The following is a 19,361-nucleotide window of genomic DNA, read 5'->3' as shown; positions in this document are numbered from 1 at the left end:
GAGCAGGCAGAGCACAGTCTCTCACGAGTGGGAGTTGGCTCAGGAAGTCCTTCTAGAGATCTTTGCCCTTTGGGGAACCCAGCAAGTGGATCTATACGCCACCAGTGTCAACCGGAAGTGCGAGAGATTCTGCTCAAGGGAATTTCCTCCGAGAGGAGCCTTAGGAGACGCGTTTGTGGTGGATTGGTCATTCCCGCTGCTGAAGGCGTTTCCTCCAGTCCTCGTCATTCCTCAAGTGTTGCGGAGGTTGCAGAGGTTTGGGACCTGCATGATCCTTGTGGCTCTGGATTGGGCCAGGAGAGCGTGGTACCCGGACCTTCTTGAATTGTCCATCTGCCCTCCACGCCGTCTTCCTTACCGAGAGGATCTGCTCTCGAGGGAGGGGGGTCAGGTTCTCCATCCAGAGGTCAGGACTCTCAACCTTCACGCTTGGTATCTGAAAGGTTGAGATGGTTTGGGACCTCTTGGATGATGTGATGGAGGTGTTGCTTTCAGCCAGGCGGCCAGCAACCAAGTCACTGTACCGTTGCCGTAAGTTCTGCGACTGGTGCAGGAGACAGAATGTTGATCCTTTCCAATATTCCATTCCTCTGGTTTTGTCTTTTCTGCTTTCTTTAGCCCACAAGGGCCTTCAAGTGGGTACCATTAAGGGTTACCTGGCAGCGCTGTCCATATTTAAGCGCTCGTCTGAAGTGTGTTCTTACTTTAAGATACCTTTTAGAAACTGCGAAATCAAAGGACTGACTAACGTGTTTCCGCCGTCCCCTTTCCAGGTGCCGGTTTAGGATTTGAATTTGGTTTTGAAGTTTCTGATGGGTGCTCCGTTTGAGCCCTTGCACTCTTGTCCTTTGAGACTGCTATCTTTCAAGGTGGTGTTTTTAGTTGCGGTTACTTCCGCGCAGTGTGAGTGAATTGCAGGCACTTTCAGCCAAGCCACCCTTTACTGTTTTCCATTAGGACAGGGTTGTCCTTCGGGTGTGGCCTTCTTTTCTGCCGAAGGTCGTGTCTGATTTTCATTTAAGCCAGAAGGTAGTTCTTCCGGCGTTTTATCCTCCTCCGCATCCTGGCAAGGAAGAGGAGAGGCTCCACAGGTTGTATCCTAGGAGAGCTCTGAGCTTTTATATTTCACGGATGTCCCAGGTCAGAGTGGACGATCAGCTCTTTATCAGGTATGCTGGACACCGGTTGGGCCAGGCTCTTACCAAAAAGACCTTGTCCAGGAGGATTATCCTCACTATTACTGAGTGTTACCGTTTGGCGGGTAAAGACCCTCTGGTAAGATTATGTGCTCACTCGACTAGGGGCGTGGCTACCTCCACTGCCATTCACCGGGGTGTTCCTATTCGGAATATTTGTGAAGCAGCCACATGGGCTTCTCTACATACTTTTGTCAAACATTACGCCCTGTATTCAATCCACGGTCAGGATCTGGACTTTGGTAAGACGGTTCTATATTCCGTCATTTGAGTATTCTAAATTCTTTTCCCACCTCCATAGTCTGGTACTGCTTTGGGAGTCTGTCATAGATGTGGAATACGTCGGAGGACATAATCCCTTCGAACAACAAGTTACTTACTAAATCTGGTAACGTTCTTTCGATGGGATGTTCCTCCGACGTATTCCACATCGCCCTCCCAACCTGCCCCTCTGGAGAATTTCCTATGTGATTTCAGCTACGTTTCCGCAAGGCGGTTTGCAGTCATACTGGCAGGAGATTGGTGCCACACGTACTGGGGAAAAAACTACAACTGAGGCTACAGGCGTCGTGCGTCCTATATATGACATCCGGTGACGTCGACCCTCGACGGAGGCCCGCGAGGGACATCGGCTCGACGCAGGACGCCCTCTGCCGAAAATTTTCCGAAGCATCACAGCTGTGGACATTACATGTCATAGATGTGGAATACGTCGGAGGAACATCCCATCAAAAGAATGTTACCAGATTTGGTAAGTAACTTGTTCTTTCAAATCATTCCCCAACAGGACTCTCCCAGGTGCTTCATTCTGTACACTGACGGGTATTCTATTACTGCACTGGAGGAGAGCTGGCAGTATAGGAACCATTTGGATTGGGCCTCCTGCAGGTTTAGTGGGACCTTTGGGTGCCTTAGCCACATACTCGGGTTTGAGAAAACATTCATCAACCACCGTAAGGCTTCAACCAGTGTCTCTAATTGCAGAGGTCTCCTGACCATTTACAAGTATACTATCTTTATAATATTCTTTTGTGTTATCTGGTATTCGAGTTGTACACATCCTCATTCTGTTGTTCCCACAGACCCACAGACACTAAAGCACTGGCTGAAACTCCAATGGGGTCTTCAGCCAGTAATTGAAAGGTACCACTTGCCATGTGAACTTCTCCCTCTGGGATGAAGGTTAAGGAGGCAATGGGGACCCCTGAAGGTTTACCTTTACATCTGGGATCCCCTTTCCCATGATCAGTAGACCCACATGCAAAGCATTTCCCAAATGCTCTCTGGATTGGGGGTTTCTGCTGACCTCCCTCTGGTTTAGGACCAGAGGGTTCACTAGACTTACCAGGTTTCACATGGAATGTACCCTTACTATGTTTGTGCCCCTCTTTTGGATGGTTGGAATTAGAGTTCTCGTTTCCCACTTTCTTGTGCTGCTTCCCCTCATCCTCCTTGTGAGTTGTCCCAGAGTCCTTGTGAGTGGCCCTGTTGGCTACCCACAAGTCAGCAGCCTTTGCTAACTTTTTGGGGTCAATCTCTTGAGTCAGCCAAGTGCTGTCTCAGCTCACAGAGCAGGCATCAAAAAAAGGTTTAGAATGGATTGTGTCCTCCCACGTATTCCTAATCTATGATAATTCGTATCTCCAGCTTTGCTGCTTCTGAAAATATTTTCGGCAGAGGGCGCTGTGCACGAGGTCGAGGCGTCGATGTCCCTCGAAGGTCGCCGCAGCGCGTCAACGTCACTCGTGGTATTAATAGCTTGTGCCGCGCCTGTTGGCTTCAGTTCCGTTTTTCCGAGCTTTGTTTAGAGACACAGCGCGTTTCCTTTTTCTTCACGAAAGAAAATGTCATCTTCATCTACCCATTCAACCCCAAAGTCTGGTTTTAAGAAATGTAAGGACTGTGAGGCAAAAATGTCTATCACAGATCCCCACCGAGTTTGCCTTTTTGTGCCTGGGTCCCGACCATCGGACTGGCGACTGCGGCTCCTGCCAGTCGATGACGGAGAAAGCTCTTCGCGAATGTAAAGGTAAGCTAGCGGTGGGTCGGGATGCTTTTGAAGAGCTCTTCGAAGAAGGTCAAAAGATCGGAGGAATCTAAAGATTCCGCTCGACAAACGCCAGAAGAGGTCTAGGTCTAGGTCGAGAAGTCGTTCAGAACATTCTTCGACTTCCTCTAAGAAATCAAAAAAGAGACGTCATAGGTCTCCCTCTTCAAACTCCTCCACGGAGCTGGTTCGATGTCCGACCAAGTCGGATTCCCCCTGAAAATGGGAGGCTTTTCAAACAAAAATTATGCGAATCTTTGAGAATGCGGCTTCGTCCCCCTCAAAAGAGCCTCGCAAGAGCAAGACTGTTAGGGAGAATTCTCATAAATGTGCCAATTCCTCCCACTTTAGAGCCCTCCAGCTCTTTTGCTAAACTTTGGAACTTTTCAAATCAATGTGCTTTCTGTGTTTGTTTCTTTTTGAATTATGGAGTCTAACCAACTCCATAAGCATCATCGTTTACAATTGTCACAAAGCAACCTCAGTGCAGTGACACAGGGAAGTCTTTCAGATTTCCCAAGGTTTAAATACCTTCTCTGGGATCAACTACTGTTTCCCAGAACAGTGGAGTGAAAATGACTTCACTTAGCCCTGTAAATTTCTAGACCTAGCACACCCTATTTTACAAGAGAGTGCTGGAGGGGTTACTTAGTATCCCCTATCTCTAGTTACTCATGTAACAGTCAAATCTTACCCTTTCCTCTCAGAATGGCTGGTGGCAGTGGTTTTACAACTAACTACCATGATTTTTTTCCCGGCCGCCAACTATTCGTAGCTCCGGTAACATTAAATCCCGGGAGCCATGTTTTTCAAGATGGTGCCCAGCCATTGTTGCTAAAAACAGGTCCCGGTCTTCTTTTTTCACCACTTCTTTGTGGAAAGATCCTTCTAGAGTTTTTCTCTGCATGGCAAACCAGGTTTGGTCTCTTTGTTCATTCGCCTTTTGCGGGCTTCAAGAGTGAAGACTGCCTCTGGCTCCGAGTGTCTGGGGTAGGCAGGAAGTGTGGGAGGTGCCCGAAACTCCCTGTGCTTTGTCTCCTAGGAGACCCAAATGCACTCTGTGCATTTGGGTCTCCAAGCAGAGAGCGGTCCGGGATAGCAGAGAGCGGTCCGGGATAGCGCTTAGACCTCCATCCAGTATCGTGTGGTGCCCCCGTGGATACCAGGTGAGCGTAACACATTTATAGAAGTGCTGTTTTTTTTCACACTCCGGAAGAGGCCACCATCTTTTTGGAAATGCAACCGAGACAACCTCGCCAATGTGGGAACAATGTGTGAAACATCTGCTCATTGATGTATATCCTTTATCGCTGCACGTCACTTGAAACTGATTGTCAGTCTGGGTGCATTAGCAGAACCATGAGCTATTAGAGGTGTGGGGGACGGCTGGGCTTGTAGTTGCCTCTCATGCGGAAGCTTCAAGTTCGTTTGTGGGTTGATGGGAGGTGTCCGCTGAGAAGTTGGGGTGATCAGCAGGGGAGTGGGGGTTGGGAGGCAGAGAAAGAAGCTGGCGTTGGGAGAGTAGAGGGGTGAGGGGGTCACAGTATACTGACAGATTGGGGTTCTCGGTGGGGGTGGGAAGAGGCGGGAAGAGGTGGGAAGAGGGAAGGGACTCGGTACAAGAATTATGCGTTGCATGACACGTAGCACCTTTGCCATATGACCCAAGGGGTATTATAAGGAAGACCCGTCCACAGTGCTACCCCCAGAGAATTATAGGTTCCGCTAGTGTGCGATGACGCCGCTTAAACTAATCACCTGGACCATTAGGGGTTTGAATTGCATGTCGAAAAATAGGAAAGTCCTGCTATGCATGCAGCGACATCAGGTGGGAATAGCCTTCCTGCATGAGACCAATCTGACTTCAGAAGTGGAATCTAAATTTGGAAAAAGCTGGGGCTGTCGTAGGTATTTGTCATAATATTCATATGCAAGGGGAGAGAGTACCCTTATACACAGTTCTGTTGGGTTTCGACAAATTAACGTGGTCAAGGGTCAGGAAGGGAGAGCACTTGTGGTTCAAGGGACGATGCAGGGGAAACGCTACACTTTAGTTAATTATTATGGCCCAAACCGGGATTCCACTGAAACACTGGATTGGATTGATCTACAGCTGGGGAAACTACCGCCAGGGGAGATAATCTGGGCAGGAGACTTCAATGCGGTTATGAATATCACATATGATCGCATTGAGTCTGGAAATCGTCTGGGAACAGGGGGACTAATAGAATATTAGACATGTGCCTACTATGGGAGATTGAGGATGTGTGGAGAATTAGGAATCAGAATACACGGCAATACACACACCACTCCACACCCCACAACTCTGCCTCACGACTAGATTTTTTCTTGATATCGTAATCTCTAATTGACAGGGTTGGGGAGATAGTGATCATGGCCTGCACACTGTCGGATCATGCTCCAGCGATGCTGTCCATTGAGGTAGAGGGTCATGTGAGGGAGAAACTCCCCTGGAGGTGTAAGAGTGATGGACTCGCGGACTCAGTGTTCCGGGATGGCCTGTCAGATGCCATTGACTCCTTTTTTTTAAACCTATGTGGGCTCAGTGGAATCACCAGGGACGTTGTAGGAATGTTTCAAATGTGTGTTCAGAGGGGAATGTATATCTAGGGAATCCTAAAGCAGATTAAGAGGGAACTAGCGGCCAAGGAGATCAGCATCCGAATGCTGCAAACAGCTGCACTCACACCAGGAGCAGGCAGAGATTCTGCATCAACTGCAGGATTTTCAGGAATTAATTCAGAGAGAAGCGAAGTATATCTCGGGGAAGATGGCAATACGTCAATATGGGGAGGGGAAGGCCCCCTGGCAGGACACTGGCCAGAGCAACTAAACTGGATAACCTCAGTGGTAGAATCCCGCTGATCACAGACGAACATGGGGTGGATAGGTTTGAGGACAAGGAAATAGCTCACCAATTCCACGTGTTCTATGGTAGGTTATACTCCTCCCATACTTGGGCCTCTCAACCAGAGATAGAAGCGCTTGGGGCTATTAAATCTCTACCATCTGGGAAATCCCCTGAGCCAAATGGATTCACGTCAGAATGTTAGAAACAATTTGCTGACAAACTAGCTCCCCACCTGCTGCACATGTATCAACATAGTCTAACGGAAGGGCAACTACCGGAATCCCTGAGGGAGGCCATGGTGGTAATATTACTAATGCCGGATGAACCTGCTAATGACTGCTCTTCCTATCGCACAATATCAATCATCAACCTTGATAATAAAATCCTAGCAAAACTCCTTGCATCCCCTTGGTCACCCCTGATGCAAACAATGGTGAGAGCAGACCAGTAGGGGTTCATACCGGGGTGCTCTACCTCGTATGGGCTAAGGAGAATGTTTGGGCTGATAAAAGTGGTACAAAGAGAGGACCCTGCAGTGGTGGCCCTCTTGGACGCCACTAAGGCGTTCGATTCCACCGAATGGCGGCTGTTCCTATTCTCTATGCTGCGCCGAATGGAAATGGGGGAACAATTCATAAATATGGTGTCCCTATTATTTACTAACCCGGTTGCCAAGATTAGGGTGAATGGACAATTAACATCAGCGATGGCATTAGTGAGGGGTCACGACAGGGGTGCCCCCTCTCCCCTTTGCTCTTCGCTTAATCGATGGAACCACTGGCGGAAAGAATATGAGAAATGCACCTCCACTGTGGAATTCAGCTGTTCACCCATAAAGTAGTGATATCATTGTATGCTGATGATATGGTGCTGTTTATCAAGGACCCTGCAACCAATCTGCAACTATTTAAGAGTCCTGGAACAGACGAGGATAGCCATGTCCAGATGGAAGAACCTACCCCTCATTCTGTACGGTAGAATCTCTGTGGTTCAGATGACACTCCCCAGGTTTTTGTATGTATTCTTGAATGCCCAGATAGCAGTGTCTGGGGACTATTTCCGAGAGTTAAAATCAGTAGTCTCACAATTTAGATGGGCGGGAGAACAGGCCAGGATCTCTTGGGATAAACTAGTGGCACCCATACACAAAGGTGGGCTAGCGATGCCAGGCGTATTATAATATGGCACAAGCAGGGTTCTTTACTCACTGGTTCGGGGAAGCGGGTGACAGGAGGCATGTGGAGGTTATAAGGGCAATAGCGGCCCCAGCCCTCCTACGGTCAGTCATCCTCACGGCCCAGGGGAGGGCGCACTAAATACAAAGTATGGTGGACGTTACCTATAGAGCCTGGACACACATTGAAGAAAAATAATATGAGGTCCTCTATTCCCCTAAGCTCCCGGTGATACATATTCCTCGGAACGCATCACTGGAGAGGCTCGCTTCGTGTCCATGTTGAAAAGACTGGGGATAACACACTTCAGGGAGCTATTTCCTGATGGGTCATTCATAACACTGGAAATGTTCAAAGAGAAAGGAGAGGTAAACGCGTTGGACATATTCTTGTATAATAGATTGAAGGTGGCCATGCGTCAATTGTTCCCCACCTTCCCCGAGCAGCCGAATGTAGCCAACACACTAGACAAACTACTACAGGACAGCATTGGCAATAAGATCACTTCCGGGTTGGATACCTTAAGTCTTCATTCTGGGGATGAAACAAAAGCCACCCCAAGGAAAAGATGGGAGGTGTTCATGGGCTGTGAGATCTTGGAAGTGGTCTAGAGATACTGCTGTGAGATGACAAGGAAGGGGGCCATTAACACAAGGTTCAAACTGATCCATTATAAATATTTGCACCAATTCTATTACACAGTGGCTCAACTAGAAAGATACTTCTCCAGCATTTGATCTTTCATGTGAATATTCCCCGGGAATCCTCGGTCACTTTAACTTAGCGTTTTCCTATGGAAAACTTCGACACTTCAGTGTCCTGTCAACGTCCTTTTTGGGTGCTTTAGGCCCCACCAATAGGACGTATGGTATAAATAGCCCGCCCCACAGCTTCCCGTCAGATTTCATCCGTCTCCAAACTGTTGGGATCACCTTGTGTTCTTCGTGTGTTTGCACGTGCGTGTTTTGGTATCGAGAGCTACGATGGCATCGGCTCAGAAGAAATCTCTTTCGGCCTTGTGCCACCTGTGTCTTGAAGAAGGTGTATGAGGGCGACAGCCATATGGATTGCCTCTACTGCCTTTACCCCCATCACTCGGCAGACACCTGTGAGATTTGTCAGGGGTTCTCGCAAAAGACTCTGAAGGACCGCAATCGGAGGCTTATCTGTTGGCTCAATGAGGGTGCATACCCGGCTTCAGAGGTGGGGTCGGTCCGGAGTCTGTCTTCGGAGCGGGCGGTGAAGTCCGCGGAACATCGCTGTGCGGCGTCGGCCGAGCCTCCGGCGAAGAAACATAGTCTGTCTTTACCAGCGTCAGAGGTGGGGAAGAGCAGTAAGTCTTCGTCAAGCAAGCCGCAGTCCAAGGGTGCGAGTACCTCTTCGTCCAAGCATGGTCGGTCGGACCATTCCCGGGGATCTGGTGGTAGGCCTGAGAAGTCAACAAAAGGCTTGGCCAAGCCGAGGGAAGCGTTATCGAAGCATAAGTCGTCCGGCGACCATCGCAGGTTGTCGTCCAGCCGGGAGTCTTCCAAACACCGGTCCAGTTTGTCCAAGAAAGCCGGGTCTCCGGTGAAGTCGTCGTCGTCGGAAGTGGTTCCGTCAACTACCTCGTCAACGGTGGTTCTGTCTTCGACGGTGGTGTCGTCGGCTCCGGCCACGACAGTGGACCAATGCTGTTCTCGTCCACGCGAGGGGGCACTGAAGGATTGTTGGTGTCGAGCGGGGCGTGGCAGTCCGCTGTGTTTGATTCTCATCTTCCAGACAACATTCTGCACCAGGATCCGGCGACTTTTCCGGTTTCATCAGAGGTTGAAGATGACCAGGAACAGGTGCTGGGCCCGTCGGCTTTGGGTATACAAAGTGTGGGGCCTTTGACGTCAAGTGGACTGGGAGCTGGTCCGGCCAGTTATCCGCTGGTTAACCTGCAGTCTTTTTTGTCATTACAAGTCCTGTCCACGCTCCAGTCGTTGTTGGGGCAACTGGATGTGAGATTGCCTCTGCCGAATGTGAAGCCAGCGGTGCCGGTGGTCGAAGTACCTGGTGTAGCGCCGAGGAAGTCTCCTCCGGCATAGTTGCCTGTGCCGTTGCCGGTGGGGGTAGGCCGTCTACTGTCGCATCCAGAAGAAGGCGAGCTCCGAGAGTCTGAGCCAGAGAGTGTTCCGCGAGACACGCTGTCTACTGCTTCGTCTTCGCCGACGAGGGACGATGCGTGGGATGCAGACGGAGAGGTGGAGCCACCCCGGAGTCCGGCGCAGCCTTCTCCACGAGAAGATATTGGAGCGTTCCACGCCATGATGTCGAAGGCATGTGTGGAGTTTGGTCTGGCTTGAGAAGAGGAGAGGAAGGACTGCTTCCTATTTGACCAAATGGGCAAGAGGAGGAAGGCTATCTTCTCTGTGCCTATTCTTGATCATGTGTGGCAGGAGGGGCTGTGCACGATGCGGCATCCATTTTCGGAGCCGGCTGTCAAAGGTCGTCTTGAAAAGAAGTTCAAGGCGCCGGAGTCTACCCCAAAATGCTTGGTATCACAGCCCACGCCCAAGTCTGTGGTGTCGGCGGCGGCCAGCAGGAAGGCCAGGAGTCAACACAAGTGCGTGACGCCCCCCGACAGTGAGGCCAGGAGGCAGGATGCCTTTGGGAAGAATGTTTTGTCGGTGGGGGCGACGACGGCCAAGGCGGTGAATTCCCTGGCGATCATGGCTCGATATGACCGCGAAATGTGGCATCGGCTGGGCCGAATTCTGGAATATCTGCTGGAGCAGCACCGCAAAGACGCCATGCTGTTGGTGCGTGAGGGTGAGGAGGCATCCAACCACAGCATAAATATCGACGTGGACCTGGCGCAGTCAGGATTTAAACAAATTAACAATGGGGTGGTGCTGCAATGCCAGGTCTGGTTAAAATGCACTGACCTTCGGCCGGCAGTACAATCTAGAGTCATAGACATGCCCTGTGAAGGGGAGCACTTGTTTGGTGAAAAGATCGATGAATCCCTGAAAGGGATGAAGGAGGACACGGAAACGGCTAAGTCCTTAGGAGCCTTACATAGTGGGTGCTCTTTTTCGCTCCTTTAGCCCGTTTCGGGGGGCTTCAGGTAATGCCCGGTTTGCTTCCACCAGGGACTGTGGATACAGTCGATACAGTCGATCCAGTTACTCCTCGCAAGGGTATCGACGGTCAGCCCAGTCGGCGCAGAGAAATCGAGACTTCCAGGCTCAGCGGAAAAGGGGTTCGCAGTCCTCTGCATCTAAAGGGAGGCCAGCTAAACCGCAACAATGATTGCCTCATGGGCAATCTGCTGGGGGGCAGGGTGGCGATGCACGTGGACGAGTGGAGCAAAATAACATCGGATCGTTGGGTGTTGGACACGGTGCATCTAGGCCACTCGGAGTTCAAGTGTTCCCCGGTTCCTATACCACCGGTGTATGTCGTACAGCCGCATCTTCACATCCTGCGGCAGGAGGTGGTTCTCATGCTGGAGAAAGGGGCTATAGAACCGGTGCCGGTGGCAGAGTGGGGTCAAGGGGTTTATTCCCGATACTTTGTGGTGAAGAAGCCCAACGGAAAACGGAGACCCATTCTAGATCTTCGGGTGTTGAACAAGTCTCTGCAACGCCTAAAGTTCAAGATGCTCACTCTTCAGGAGGTCATCTGGTCGGTGCAGCCGGGTGAGTTTCTGGCGTCGTTGGATCTACAGGACGCAAATTTTCACATTCGCATGCAGCGACGGCACCGCAAGTTTCTGCGGTTCGTAGTCGGCGACGAACACCATCAGTTTCGGGTCCTCCCGTTTGGCTTGAAGTCATCGCCCAGGACTTTTACGAAGTGTTTGGCACCAGTGGCAGCGTTCCTCCGACAGGAAGGTCATCGTGTTTACCCCTACCTGGACAATTGTTTGGTGAGGGGTTCGTCGCCGGGGAGGGCGCAAGACAGTCTCGTGGCAACCATGCACCTTTTGCAATGGCTGGGAGTCGCCATCAACTTCAAAAAATCTTTTTTGACGCTGTCCAAGGAATTTGTATTTCTGGGGGCGGAGTTTCTCACCCAGCACAATCTGGTGAAGCCCTCCAGCAAGCGTGTCAAGAAGTTGCAGGCGAGTGGAAGGGAGGGCACAGTGGTGTCGGTCCGAAGTTTCATGTCGCTGTTGGGGGCCATGGCTTTGTGTATCCCGCTTATGCCGAATTGTCGTCTCTTCATTAGGCCGGTGCAAGAGTTCCTAGTGGACCGATGGGCACAGTGTCGCGGGTCATAGTCTGACAAGTTGGTGGTCAACAGAAGTCTGGTAGACGCTTTTTTCGCTGGTGGACATGCACGGCCAATGTGGTGCGGGGCATGCCGTTGCTGGAGCCAGAGTTTCCGGTTTATGATTGTGGCAGACGCCTCTCAGACAGGATGGGGGGGGGGCCCATCTCGACGGGTCACAGGTGCAGGGCCTGTGGTCTCGGGAGGAGTCTCTGTTCCACATCAATGTGCTCGAGTTGAGAGCGGTGCACTGGGCCCTCAAGTCTTTTCTGCCGCGCATACGCAGATCGGCTGTGAGGGTTTTGACGGACAATACCACCACAATGTTTTATCTACGCAAACGGGGGCACACATTCCAGGGTCCTGTCAAAGGAGGCGCAGGACGTTTGGCATTGGGCTCTGGCCTGGGAGATCAGCATTGTGGCCTATCATCTACTGGGGGTGTTGAAGGTTCAGGCACTCGCACTCTGCAGGGATGCCGGCCAGCTGCACGAGTGGAGGCTGAACGGGCAGCAGGTGTCCATGATCTTCCGGCGATGGGGACATCCTCTGTTGGATCTGTTCGCAACTGTAGAAAACAAGCAGTATCGGGAGTTCGCCAGCATGGGGGCTCAGCCAGAGTCTCAGGGCGATGTGTTTTCGTTCCCGTGGACGGGCTGGTTCGCATATGCATTTCCCCCGTTTCCGGTCATTCGGCGGACCCTCCAGTGGATCCGGAGATACCAATGCCATGTGATTCTGGTGGCCCCGTTCTGGCCCAGACAGGCGTGGTTCTCCGATCTCCTTCATATGTCGATGGGAGAGCCGATCCGGTTGGGGGCAGCTCCGGATCTCCTGTCTCAGGACGAGGGCAAGGTGTGGCATCACGATCCGGGATCTCTCAGCTTGACGGCTTTGCTCCTGATCACTCCGAGTTCAGACATTTAGGTATTTCCCGGGACTGTCGGCGGATTTTGGAGGCAGCAAGGGCACGTCTACCAATATCTCCTACGGACGTAAATGGAAAAGGTTTTGCGAATGGTGTAAGGCCCATCCTGGAGTTGACCCTCCGGCACAGGTTTCCCGTACCTATTGCATTGGGCGGAAGGGGGCCTGGCATTGTCATCCATGAAGGTACATTTGGCGGCGATATCCAGGTTCACTAGGAAGCAACATGCTGCTCCTCTGTTCAGTGATTGGTTAGTGAAGCATTTTTTTAAAGGCTTGTTTTGAACTTTTTCCTCCTATGAAGAAGTTTGCACCGGTGTGGATCCTTAATGTGGTTCTTTCGGTTTTGATTAAAACGCCTTTTGACGACTCCGTTAAAGTTTCTATCATGGAAGGTGTCTTTTCTGGTGGCAATTACTTCAGCCAGGCGGATATCAGGCACTGGTCATCGACCCTCCATACTTGAGATTTCTTTCTGAAGGACAGGGGTATTCTGGCCACTAACCCGCATTTTATCCCTAAAGTGGCGACGGCATTTCACAAACATTTTTTCTTTGCCCTCGTTTTTTGCTACTGCATCCACGCCTGCAGAAAGAGCCCTGCATTCTCTGGACGTTAAGAGGGCTTTAAAGTTTTATTAGAATCGCACTCAGGACTTCAGGAGTTCGAAGCAGCTGTGTGTGGCTTTTGGTCCGTCCAACAAGGGACCGGCTATCTCCAAACAAGGACTGTCACATTGGGTTTCCTCTACGATCTCGTTGTGCCACTCGAAAGCTGGGAAGCCTTTGAGGAGGGTTCCAAAGGCTCACTCGACGAGATCCACAGCTTCGTCAGCGGCGTTATGGTCTGGGATTCCGCTGGTGGAGATTTGGCGGTGCTGCATACCTTCACCCGGCATTACTGTCTGGGGTAGCAGCATGTGTATGATGTGCATGTGGGGAGTGCGGTCCTACAACGCCTGTTCCAATAAGGTAAGACCCGCAGCTTCGGGTGTTTATTTTGGACTTTTTCACTTGATTGGTTTGTTGTCTCATGTATTTGATTAAGTGTTATTGGTTTGCCTGTTCCACTCCGCCACACAATTGTTGTACTGCTATGTAATCTATTCACACCATGTGAATCCATGAAAGATCTAATGCTGGAGAAGGGAGTAGTTTCTTACCTGTAATTCCATTTCTCCAGCGTTGGTGTCTTTCATGGATTCACATGCGCCCGTGAGCCGCCCCTGCAGGCAAATCTGGTTCGGGTTTCCTCTACTTTGGAGGTTAAAATCTGAAGGGAAGCCGCAGGGGCGGGGATATTTATACCATACATCCAATTGGTGGGGCCTAAAGCACCCAAAAAGGACGTTGATAGGACACTGAAGTGTCGAAGTTTTCCATAGGAAAACGCTAAAAAGTGACCAAGGTTTTCCAGCCTGACGACAGGGAATGTTCACAACATGTGAATCCTTGAAAGATACCATCGTTGGAGAAATGGAGTTACAGGTAAGAAACTACTCCCTTCCCAGACACCTCGGGCAGATACAGCAGATGTGGCGGCACCTCTTCTTGGATTTCCTTCATATGGCATGGGGCTGTCCGAAATTGCAGTACTTTTGGGAACAGGTATTTGAGATGATCAGGGGAGTCGCGGGACAGGATGTAGAACCGGATCCTCTGATGGCTTTGCTGGGTTACACCAAACCAAATCTCAAGCATGCTCGGAAACTGGTCCTTCTGCTCCTGATTCTAGCAAAGAGAAGGGTTGCGATGCTTTGGGGAGGGAAGCAAAGCCCGGGGATAGCCCAGTGGAGAGAGGATATCATGTACTGTAATGATATGGAGAGTGGTTGGGGCTCTGTGTCTCGCAACCAACAAGGTGACCGTCGCATGTGGGACCCTTATGTATAATTTCTGATCAAACAAACTAATGATGACATGGCAGAACAGTCCACTCCTTGATACGTACTATATTAGTCGCAAGAACTAAAACTAGAGTCTAGACCTGGGAGCTGCCAATACCTATACCCGAAACGAAAGCATTGCAGAGGAGCACAGTGGAGTGCCAATGAACATTTCGTGGGTACGTAAAGTAATAAGTAAACTGTACTATGGTGAAGTAATAACATGTACCGAGGGGTTGGACGGGGGTATGGGAAATGCTAGCATACAAGTGCTGTTTATGTTTTTCTGTTTTCTAAAATGCCAATAAAAACAGTTAAAAAAATTTAAAAAATTACAGTGTGACTAAGTCATTCCAGCAGGGAGAATAGTGCTCTTGGGAGCAAGACCCAGAAGAATGTCATGGTGCATAACCCCAATACTTACAGCAGAGTCCCATAGCTCTGTCCTTGCAAGGACAAGCGCAGACAAGCAGGACTTTGGTGGGGCCTCGGTGAGCGCTCGGTCGCTGCGCTCCAGAAGAGGGGTATTTATACATGTCCCCATTCTATTGGCGATGCAAGTCCGAGTAAAAACTCAGAATGAAAGGCAAGTAGGCCATGACTTAGTTTACCAGCCTGTCAAATGGTGGGTAGGATACATTTCTTACTGTGTCACGGCACCAAACTCTAATATTAGAGACAGGCTGACCCCAGACACTAGGAGGGACCCCTGAGTAATATAACTTGCAATATAACTCCTGCAGGTAGACTTGCCCACAGAGGGTGGGTATCCTTGATCTGAGGTTCACACTATGTGAATTTGTCACGTTTCTGAAGGCACTCATTGTCTTATTTCCCAAGGTGCTCAATCTTGCTAGGAGAGGTTTCTTGCTTTGCTGCTAGGGACTTCCTGAAAGGCTTTTACAATATGTTTCTCTTTCTGTTGCATATGGTGATTGAGTCTGGTATGTGGGGTTTTAATTGGGGCTGTCTTGAGCAGGTTGTTACCCCATGTTGCATATTCAGAAGACTGCTTTACTGGTCTACTTCTCATGGGCTAGGTCAACGTTTTTTTGCTCAAACGCGAACTAGCTCTGCTGTTTTTCCTTTTACGATTTAAAGCAGTTTTTAAGCCTCATTTCCCTTTCAGGATAGATTTGTTTTCATATAAACTAATTTGCCATTTTTAAGAGCTATGTAATAATAATGATCATTTAGCATTTATATAGCGCTGCGAACCCTGAGGCATCTGAGAGCTGCTTATTACCCACGGTGTGTGGTGCTCATCTCGGAAGGAGGAAAGGCCGAGTTTGGCCCTCGCGGGAGTCGAACCTGCGTCAGCAGGCTCTGCACAGGCGTAAAAGCAAGCGCTCTACTCGCTGTGCTTTCGGACCGGCATAACAATTAAATATGTATTGAGGGAATAATACTTGTTATGGGCTAGCTCAGTGGCAACGCAGTCGTCTTGGAAGCAAGACTATGCAGAGCAACACAGGTTCAAATCCCGGGTCGGCACTTAGAAAACCTCTCCATTATTAAGCGCGTTATAAAAAAACGATTTATAATTATGAATCCCAACCTAAGAATGGCAATTTGTTTCAAAAGTTTTTTTAATTAAATGGGTCATGAACATTTGTTTTGCTAAAAACTGTAATTCTCAACAAAGCAGGAAATAAAGGTATAGGGATGGCACTTATTAATGCAGCTTTTTGGTCAAAATAAGGTAGATTCAGGCCCAATGCTCTTTTAAAAAAACTAAGTGTGTGCATAGTTTTGCATCCCGATAGTTTCTCAAGTTTGTACTCTTCCTTGAACATATGCAAAATCATTTCGATATATTTGAATGACAGTGTTTTTGTTCTTTGTAGTTACGAACCAGAGTTGTTTCCTGGATTAATCTACAGAATGATCAAACCCAGGATTGTCCTACTTATTTTTGTTTCTGGAAAAGTTGTTTTAACTGGTAAGTTTGTGGACATTTAATCTATACCAGCAATGCATTCATTTTATTTTGTTCTTGCATGCCTTCATTTATTGGTCTCTAAATGTGTGTCACTGTTTCATCAAAAGAAATACAATAATGGCCAATTTTGATGAAGAATGCGTCTTGTAATTGTACCCACCATGTTTCCATGTATCTGAAAATTGCATTGTTTTGAATCTAGAAATGTATTAAACAGCAATACTTTTTGTGGGATACAAACTTGCAAAATTATCCATTCATATACAATGTTTTTGAAAATCAGTAAAATGATTTTATACATTTGCGAAAGTTGGGACTTGTAGTTTTCTGCTTACTGCAGTAGTTTTATTCTTTTTCCCCTCACTGACAATGTGTTGGGTGCTCATCTGCATTATAGTCTGAATTTCGCATTTAACTGGAACTGTAAATTAGGTATTACAATTTTTAGGGACCTGTTCTTGAGGCTCTTCCCACTTAAGTGTATACTATAATCTCCATAGTCTTCTAATTATTAATTCTATTGTGTAATCCACTTGGAGTCTGTTAGTCCTACTACTTCAGATTCTATCCCCATTGTCTGCTAATCTTAATCTATGGAAATTGCATTTTAATTACTCAAATATCCTACACCTTCTTCTGAACACTTCCTAGTTTCCTACCAATCATGCTTTATGACGTTACTGTATCTTCGTTGCACACCGTTTGGAATATCACATTCATGTTATGTCTCTTCATGGCATATTTTATCCAGTGCCCTCATTGTCTGCTGACCTTACATTATGATTGTGCACACCTGCATGTAATAATCCTCCTGTGTTTCTTGATGGCACCGTTTAAATTCCCTGATATGTACTACCCATTGAAGTTGAGCTGTTATGTCTTGACTCTTGTGTACAAATATTACATTATCCTATCACATTTGGTTAGAAGATTTCAGCCACATTTGAATGATTTCACGCAATTTGTTCCCATGGCTCCGTTTTTGCAACCTTGGGCCTTCTAATTTTCCCTTCTTCAGGATGTTCCTCACAGATGCAAATGGTATTCTCTATTCAGTAAATTATTTCAGTAGAGAATCTCAGTAACAGCTAAGCGGAAGTGGCGGACTTCGAGCATATCCTCTGACAAACTGGCATGCCACCTGCTCCAAAGTCTATACAGAGTCCATCTGCTCGAAGAAGTGGGCCTATATCCAAGCCTGCATCTCTGCGGCCACTAACAACACAGCGGAACTTTTCACAATCTGCAAGGAACCGCCAACCCTACTGCCGTCTCCACTGCCTTCCCTGGCCCTCTGCACTTCTCCGGCCTCACACTTAGTTTCTAAAACTCAGGAAATCTTGTCCTCACTCTCCTCTACTCCACGCCATTCTCCCCCGCCTGCTCTCAGGCCTCCCTTTGCCCCACCGCCTACTCTTTTTCTCCCACAACACCTGACAAGGTTTCTAGACAAGTCCACTCTATGAAAGTCTCATCCAAACAGGTGCTCCCCTGGTCCTCCAGAACTATTAAGGACAGTATTGTCTCTCTTGCTTCAGCCTTGGTTGATTTCTGCAATCACTCCTTTGGCACTGGATCCTTCCCCTCACTCCTCAAGCACTTCCTTGTGCACCCTCCCCTCAAAAAGCCTTCTGCGACCCTTCCTGTCTGGCAAACTACCACCCTATGTCCATTGCCCCCCTTCCTGGGCAAACTCTTGGAGAAGCTGGCCATCTCCCTGCTTATTCACAACACTGAATCTGTTGGTTGTCTCCAAGACCAGTAGTCTGGTTTCAGAGCTGACAGAGGCATGAAAACTGCTCTTCTGAACACCTGTGAAGACTTGCCGTCTAATCTCTATTCAGCTCTCCTACCGTTCTCATCCGTCTTGACCTTTCCTCTGATACGGTCAATCATGCCACCCTGATAAATCGGCTCTGTGATACCCTTGGAATCTTGGACCAGGCTCTGGACTGGTTGACCTCTGTTAGGGAGAATATTCATTTTTAGTGTTTAATTCCTCCCCCCTTAGAGACACCCAGCTCTTTTGCTGGACTTTGGGACTTTTTAATTTTAACCTTGGAGTGAGGGAGCCCTTTTTCTCTTTCACCCAGGTGTTTTGGCTTGCTTTGGATTCCTTTTGGTTTTGGAGTCTGACAAACTCCATAGGCATCATCTTTTTACATTGTGACACACAGCACCTTCAGTGCAGTGGCACTGGGAAGTCTTTCAGATTTTCCAAAGGTTTAAATACCTTCTCTTGGATAAACTACTGTTTCCAAGAGCAGTGAAGTGAAATTGACTTTACTTACATTTGCAACTTTCTAGACCCAGCACACACTATTTTACCATAGGGTGCTGGAGGGGTAACTTAGTATCCCCTTTGTCTAGTTTTTCATGTAACATTTTTATGTTGCCCTTTCTATAATTGACTGGTGGCAGTGGTTTACTTTTTCCTACCATTGTGTGTTTTACCGCGGACTGCAATTGCAGCTACACTAAAGCACCCATGGGTGCCCATTTTGTCAAAATTGCCCCGGTCTTCTTTTTTCGCCATTTCCTGTTGGAAAGGTCCTTCTTGAGATTTACTCTGCGTGCCAAACCAGGTTTGGTCCTTTTGTTCGTTTTGTCTTTGGCAGGGTTGTTAGGCAGAATCCTGTGCAGTGCCCTTAGGGACCACTACACACAATTAAGACCACAAGTGGTAATAAAAGTTCACCTTTGGTACAAGCCTGTACTACTATGTTAAAGTGGTAGCAGTAGCAGAGCAGCCAGGCTTATCTCAAGAGTATATGAGCAGTAGCAGAGATTACACAAAGGGACCACAATTACTGTGAATCGAGCAAACACTGACTCAAGGTTTCAGGTAAAAAAAATAGAAGTACATTTATTTTTAAACCATTCGTTATAAACACAACACTTCTATTAATTCAAAACCACATTTATAATACACTACAACCAACCAATTCACTTGGTACAGTATAACTCAAGTTAAGTACCCTATGTTTTAACGGACCGGTGTTGTGAAACAAAAGACGTTATCGGGAATACATATGCAATCACTTTTTGGCAGTTCGGTCTTACTAAAGATACGCG

At 48.4% G+C, this 19,361-nt stretch overlaps 1 protein-coding gene across 1 annotated transcript in view; it reads left to right on the top strand.

The window, feature by feature from the left end:
* TBP (TATA-box binding protein) overlaps positions 1-19,361 on the top strand; it is a 519,691-nt gene that overhangs the window by 373,280 nt on the left and 127,050 nt on the right. Inside the window, exon 7 of the mRNA XM_069606902.1 lies at positions 16,192-16,286. Coding sequence (XP_069463003.1) covers positions 16,192-16,286 — 95 coding nt within the window. The remainder of the gene's footprint in view (positions 1-16,191; positions 16,287-19,361) is intronic.

Source organism: Ambystoma mexicanum, chromosome 4p (genome assembly GCF_040938575.1).
Source record: "Ambystoma mexicanum isolate Mex_15411 chromosome 4p, UKY_AmexF1_1, whole genome shotgun sequence".
Lineage (NCBI taxonomy): Eukaryota > Metazoa > Chordata > Amphibia > Caudata > Ambystomatidae > Ambystoma > Ambystoma mexicanum.
The sequence above is the reverse complement of the archived record's forward strand: the minus strand, read 5'-3'. Positions and strand labels throughout refer to the sequence as shown.